This window comes from Triticum urartu, chromosome 2 (genome assembly GCF_003073215.2).
Source record: "Triticum urartu cultivar G1812 chromosome 2, Tu2.1, whole genome shotgun sequence".
Lineage (NCBI taxonomy): Eukaryota > Viridiplantae > Streptophyta > Magnoliopsida > Poales > Poaceae > Triticum > Triticum urartu.
Genome location: NC_053023.1, coordinates 485,100,610 through 485,106,861, shown reverse-complemented (window position 1 = coordinate 485,106,861; position 6,252 = coordinate 485,100,610). Strand labels below are relative to the sequence as shown.

The 6,252-nt window shown below is 39.8% G+C and overlaps 1 protein-coding gene across 31 annotated transcripts; it reads left to right on the top strand.

The window, feature by feature from the left end:
- Positions 1 to 214: 214 nt before the first annotated feature.
- LOC125538078 lies at positions 215 to 5,928 on the top strand. 31 transcript variants are annotated; one of them, XR_007296226.1, is made up of 11 exons: positions 267 to 795; positions 1,275 to 1,344; positions 1,619 to 1,701; positions 2,055 to 2,151; positions 2,248 to 2,334; positions 2,790 to 2,881; positions 3,368 to 3,415; positions 3,918 to 3,965; positions 4,565 to 4,640; positions 4,727 to 4,817; positions 5,441 to 5,928. XR_007296226.1 is itself a non-coding variant. In XM_048701382.1 (5 exons), exons 1-5 carry the CDS (start codon positions 230 to 232, stop codon positions 2,250 to 2,252), a joined length of 774 nt encoding a protein of 257 aa, XP_048557339.1. In that variant the 5' UTR covers positions 215 to 229; the 3' UTR covers positions 2,253 to 2,335. The 31 variants fall into 31 exon arrangements, 1 of the variants encoding a protein (XP_048557339.1); XR_007296223.1 differs by having other exon boundaries at positions 268 to 795; positions 5,406 to 5,928; XR_007296228.1 differs by having other exon boundaries at positions 262 to 795; positions 3,368 to 4,059.
- The last annotated feature ends 324 nt before the right edge of the window (positions 5,929 to 6,252 follow it).

Sequence of the window (6,252 nt, the reverse complement as noted above, 5' to 3'; positions counted from 1 at the left end):
TGGTGGATATTTTAAATTTACCCAACAGTCAGTAGCGACAAACGAGAAGACCCTATTTAAAACTATACAGAGGCTAACCAACTCGCTCCCACGGAGCTCCCTCGATTTTCTGCTTTGTTGGCCGTTGGATCATGGTCAAATTGATTTTTGACTTCGTTTGGGCCGTTAGATGCTCGCTGCTCTCGCTGGTGGTTTTGACCGTGTGGTAAGTATACATGGCCAATGACCGATGGGCTCGTGTTCTGTGCCTGTTGGCTGGGTGAGCCGTTTCGAGGTGCGGGTGCGCCCTCTCCCCGCACGCTGCGTGCGCGTCGCGCCATTTGCGGGGGCGTGGGTAACGCTGCCCTCGAAACCCCCCTCGACCCAATCCAATCGCCCGCACGCCGCAACCCTTCCTCCCTCCTTGATCTCTCTCCCTCAGCCGCCACGAACCCTAGCCCCTTTTCCTACGATCCCGCGGTCGCTGCCCTTGCTCCATCCGACCTCCCTCGTCAGCCGCCGCCGCTATGGCTCCTCCGTCCTCCGACTCTGTCTCCCCAATTCATCCTCCATCCCTTTCTGCTCGAGGTGCTCATCGGCCCAGGTCGTGAGGAAGCCGCGTGAGGAGGAGCCCAGGTCGCGAAGCCGCGTGAGGAGGAGAGACCTCGCCCGAGAAGCTGTGGGAGGAGGGCCTCAACCAGAGAGGAGCGGCTGCCAGCCATGTAGTCGGCTCAGCTCGACACCGTCCTTGGCGTCCGGGCCGCGGCAGACCCTAGCGCCATCCTTCAGGAGTCTTCACGACCGCCAGGTGCGCATGTGAGTCCCAACCATCTCACTCTTTCTTTCTCACGCACACACACACGCACACACGCACACACCCACTCTCTCTCTCTCTCTCTCTCTCTCTCTCTCTCTCTTTGTCTTTGAGGTTGCAGATGCGAGCACTAGCTGTTTGTAAAAATGCTAAGTAGGACTGCTTAGAGGAGTACAATATGTGTGTTTGAGAGAGAGAGAGGGATGGAAAAGATGTGACTGGAACAAGTGGAGAAGAGTAAACTGCACTAGATCCACATACTTTCTCCAGCTCCCTTCAAAGCTAATGTATTTGGCCCCACCACTTTATATACACCAAGAGATAAACTGTCAATTTGTCGTATGCTTTCTTATGCTGTAGTGGGTCAATAGATTGTACGATTGAGCGGCTAATTGTCAAATTTAAAAAAGTATAAGAGACAAGATAAATTGCAATCTTGCATTGTCTACTCCTCTATTGATGTGGCTCTTGGTTTCTGAAGCTTTCAGGATTTAATAATGAGTTATGTTGGGCTTCATTGGACAAATGATCTACCTGGAGCAATGATACAGGTGAGTCTTTTATTTGAAACATTGAGACCATTAAATTATTTTGGGCTGCCCTTTAATGTCTGTAGCAAATGAAAGTGTGGTGTGTTTGTTTTGTCTTTCCTTTCGAACCCTCAAGTTAATGCCCACTTTTCCGAATGTAAGCTTGATTCAGTTTTATTTCATTCTTTCTATGTTGCATTGGTATGCAAATAAACCATGGTTTGTTTCATAAAAATCGATTCATAAATGTAGGTAAATTATTGATGCATCTGAGCTGCTCTATCTTATTGTTCAGCTACTGGACTGGTTTTAGTTGATAATAAATTGTTCTCTATTTCAAAGAGCAACAACACGAGATTGTGCGCTGTCTTGCTCCAGGTGCATGTCGTTGCCCTCATTTCCCCTCTGATTTGGCTTGCTTTACCTTGCATGAAGTTGTATACTTTCAACTTTACAAAATTATATCAAGTTCGCTTTCAACTGTACTTGGCTACACCTGCAACATGATGCATTTCTCTTCCAGTTTATTGAATATGTGAAGTTGTATGTTCAACTTTATACAGAGTTATATCAAGTTTGCTTTCAACTATACTTGGCTACACACATGTAACATGATGTGTTTCTCTTCCAGTTTATTGAGTATAACTTTAAGGATTGAATGTTCTATCTGGTCCTGCTCTATCACTCATTTAATTGTGTGTTAATTTGCTTACAAACCTCCGACTGTACAGCATGCAATGCGCCAGGTTCTACTGCAACAGTATGACATACAAAGTGATGGAGGAGAGGTGTTCAGAGAAAGAGTTATACATGTGCCAGGTTCTGAAGGTATGTGAATGTAATTGGATATTTTCAATTGCAAATCATTCCCTAATATTGTGCTTATTTCTGATCCTTGTCCTCTGACGCTCATTTTGTATGTAGTATGAGGATCCGGTGCGACAGGAAGCAGCTGTGAATATGGTTCCTGTAGATGAACTTAAGGAGAAGGCGCTTATTTCACTGGCCAAGGTTTTTGTTTCTGCCTCTGCTTTTCATCCTGATGTTCTCAATATTTCTACATAACCATGTTTCTTTGAACTTACCGATAAAGGAAATTATATTGTATTTTACTATTATAAATCTTGATTTAACACCATGACTACTCGATACTTTTGTTGCTGTAATGGCGTGGATTGCTATATAAAGTTCTATGTTTGAAGAGATGTGTTGTCAGAAATGTGTTTTTGTACGTCCTGGCATGTTTGTTGTCCATAATTCAGTGATGAAGAATCTCGATAATCTCCCAAGGAACAAACTTGTGGCCCCTGTATTTTTTATTCAAATTGGTGCAAAATGTACTTTCTAGAAGTTCAAAATAATAATATCCATACCCATTATAACCTGGATGTTAGTTCTCTTTTGTTCACAGAAGCAGGGAATCAATCTTGATAAAAGTAATCATCTTATGTGATGAATTATTTCAGGAAACATGTGAAAAAGGTGGGATCTTTCCGTCGGCTTTCGCAGCTGGCTATATGCATCATAGAGCATCTAATCTGCATCAACTTTAGACATGGTGAGTTCTACTCCAATTTCTTTGTGTTGTCGGCCTTGGTGATTGTTCTGGAGCTCTAATTGGCCGATGGACTTTTAAATGTTTCCCTGCAATATTCGTTTCTTTGCCTGCAAGTGTTTTTTCTGTGAGCTTGCTCTTATACTGAATGTTATCTAGGCTCATGTGTATAAAATAAGGGTCTTGATATGCAAATAAATCTCGACACAGTGGACTTGGTTCTTTTACATTTCTGAAGTATCTTGTGCTTTATGTTATGATTTCTTTTCTTATTTCCCACTGTGACTATGTTCGAAGATCAAAACACATCACGCCACTTGGTCCATGTTGTGCGCTCCATATTTTTTATGTACCTTCAGCTTGAAAAACGGTTGCCCATAGCCTACATGTTTTCAGTTTCTACTTTGTATTATCGCCATGTCTCATTGAATAATAGAAGGCAATCAATGAAGGATATTATTGTGAATAATTCGGTGTTAATGCTCATAGGTGTGGAGCGTCGACCACGGCGAGCTTGGCTAATGTCAACACATGAAGGTGAGTTTCACCCAATCCCTTTTCACTCCTCTCTCTCTCCCTCTCTAATTCCATCTAACTCTGCAGCTCGGCAAGCTTATGCAATGTGCTCTGTTTCCATACTTTTTATTGTTTTAAATAGATATCACTCAGGAGAGCATGTTCTTTAGGTTAGCATTACTGTGAAGGACCTATACCTTCCTGTTTAATTGATTATGTTTGCACAACATGTATTTTCAAAATTAGTTGTTCATGTGCGAAGAATTTTGTTAGTTTTTAGTTTTAAAAAGGTATACATTGGTTCCTAATTTGACCCAAGCAGCCAAAATGGATGGATATATTTTTTGTGGTGTTCTAAGGGAAGCAGGCCCTCTGTTACAGCTTGCTAGCCATTTTTGTTTGTGAATACACAAGGGTGCCTTGCCTTCTCTACTCTGATGTTTCGGGTATTTGATAGCCTTGCTGCACACGTTTTGTTTGAATGTCTTTGTGATCGTACTGACATGTTATATTTCGTCCTCAGCTGGGTCAAGTACAGAAGACGAAACACAAGATTCAAGATCACTCTCTTGTATGTGATTATTTACTCATTTCGAGCCATTTTGCAACCCAGCTTGACTTCTTTTATTTTGTGATCTGAGCTATACACACCAAAATTAGCCCACGTAAGTTTGAACCATATCTGAACATGTTAGATCACTCTCCTGTATGTGATGATTTACTCTATGGAGCCATGTTATGACCTAGCTTGAGTTCTTTTATTTGCGATCTGAGCTGCAAAATAAAAATAGTCCACGTAATTTGAACCATATCTGAACATTTTAGTATCTGAATACTGAAATTACCAAACATGATCTTCACTTCGCCATGTGTGACACCACTGAGTACTTTAACTAAGCTAGCTGTAGTAATATTACGTTTTACATGGCTATGCAAGTTAAAGGTTCTAATATAGTGTACGTTTATTGATATTTTGTGTTATACTGATTAATATACTTCACATATAAGTTTTAAGCTAAGAGCTCCTAATAATTGTTTCTCCTCTTTGCAGTTGCCATTTTAGTCATATTTTTGCTGAGATAAAGAATAATATTGAGATAAATTTCCTTTCCGATGATGAGATTGGGTATGCCTATGTTTTGTAATTTTTTCAGTATTATCTTATTTCAGGCTTCAGTTAGATGAGAGAGCTAAGAGATAATATGGTAAACAATTTCTATCAAGTGGGTGAGCTCCATTTTTCAAGGTAAGTCAGGTGACAGCCAAAAAAAACCAAGGAGATGAGTCTCTTATCAGTTGATTTGATCTTATCCAGGTTCTATTTTCTTTCAGGCCATGAGTTACGATGTCTTGGTTAGAGCTACTACATTCAAAGAGTAAATCTGTTTCGTTGTACTGGATTTATGTACATTGTATGAAAAAGGTGCATCTATTATGCCCTGTAGAATTTTCAGCTGAGCAATTGTGTAGACTTACAAAGCTATCATGACCAGATGTTAGTGATTTTTGTATTGGGGCCATGTTACATCTCTAGGGTTGAATTAATGGCTAGAAATTCAGAGTTACATAGCTGAAAACAGGGTTGCTCGAAGCAAACAAGCTGCTTATTCAGTATTTTTAACACTCATGGAAAAGGTATATGCTCATCCTAAATTCCAAATTATTATTATATCACATAACTGAAAGTGCATTAGACCAATGGTGTTATCAGAAATAAATTTCTGCCCCATAGCTGAACGGTGTCTTTTCTCAGTGTGTATATATGTTAGAGATGTGTATGATTCGGATAATTTTCTTCATTTGTTAACTTTACCAATGTATGGCTGACATGCTTCATTATGTTATATCACATCTGAAAGTGCATTACACCGGTGGTTTATTAGAATGGATAATTTCGGTCAAATAATTGAGTTCTTTTCTTCTGTGTATATACAAGTTATAGATGTGCATGATTATGTTTATTCTCTACATTTGGTAAATTCACCTATGTATGGCTGACATACTTCTTCAGGTTATGTTTCTAAAGCTCCATGCTTAATCATCCAGAATGTTTCCAAGTGACTGCTTTACACATGGGAGACTGGATGCATAGAGGAGTTCAGAGAAGCTGGTGTTATGTTACATATGGTCTTCAAGCTGATGTTATGTTTCTTCCATGGTTTGTATATTTGTTGCAAAAACATAGTACAAGAAAAAGATCTATGCTCATGAAGATGGCAGAAGGGAACTACATGTGGAACAAGAACCACCAGCGCTGACCAGTTGGGCGTCTGGATAGTGGTAGTGCACAAAAATTGCTTGCCGTATAGAGTCAACGTAATCTACTACTAGGCCACTCGCTGATTTTTATGTTATGAAATTATAGTTCAACCATAGTATGTATTTACACTCCTGCTGTGAGATTGTACTACATAAATTATGGGAGGACAAAGTAGGCCTTTATATGCAAATAACTCCTTGTTGAAATGAGTAACTTGAGCCATTTGGCACAACAGGTCTATTTTCTTACTTGCAATAATGTGCATTGCCTTTTATTCTACCGTCTGAAAAAAGTTTGTGAGTCATGACACAAGAATTCTCCACTGTTACTGTAACTAAATATAAGATGAACTGCAAAAACATCTTATATTTAGTTACAGAGGGAGTAGGTGTTTGTGCCTATAAGAAATGCTAACTTGACATCCAACAAACAATGACCAACCTACACTAAAGTAAAACTCTGCAGACACAAAACAAATACTAGACAACTTAAATGGTTTCTAAGCACTTTTTTTTATTAGAAAACCGAGTCTACTATTGAATTCTATGCTCTAAGGATTGCCTACCAAAGGGGTTATTTTTTAGTATAACTATATCTA

Bases quoted from the DNA above. Each gene is read 5' to 3' on its own strand.
- LOC125538078 (XM_048701382.1), top strand. From the start codon at position 230: ATGGGCTCGTGTTCTGTGCCTGTTGGCTGGGTGAGCCGTTTCGAGGTG. The intron at 796-1,274 runs GTGAGTCCCAAC...TGGTTTCTGAAG, and splicing joins CACGACCGCCAGGTGCGCAT to CTTTCAGGATTTAATAATGA. The intron at 1,702-2,054 runs GTGCATGTCGTT...CCGACTGTACAG, and splicing joins TGTGCGCTGTCTTGCTCCAG to CATGCAATGCGCCAGGTTCT.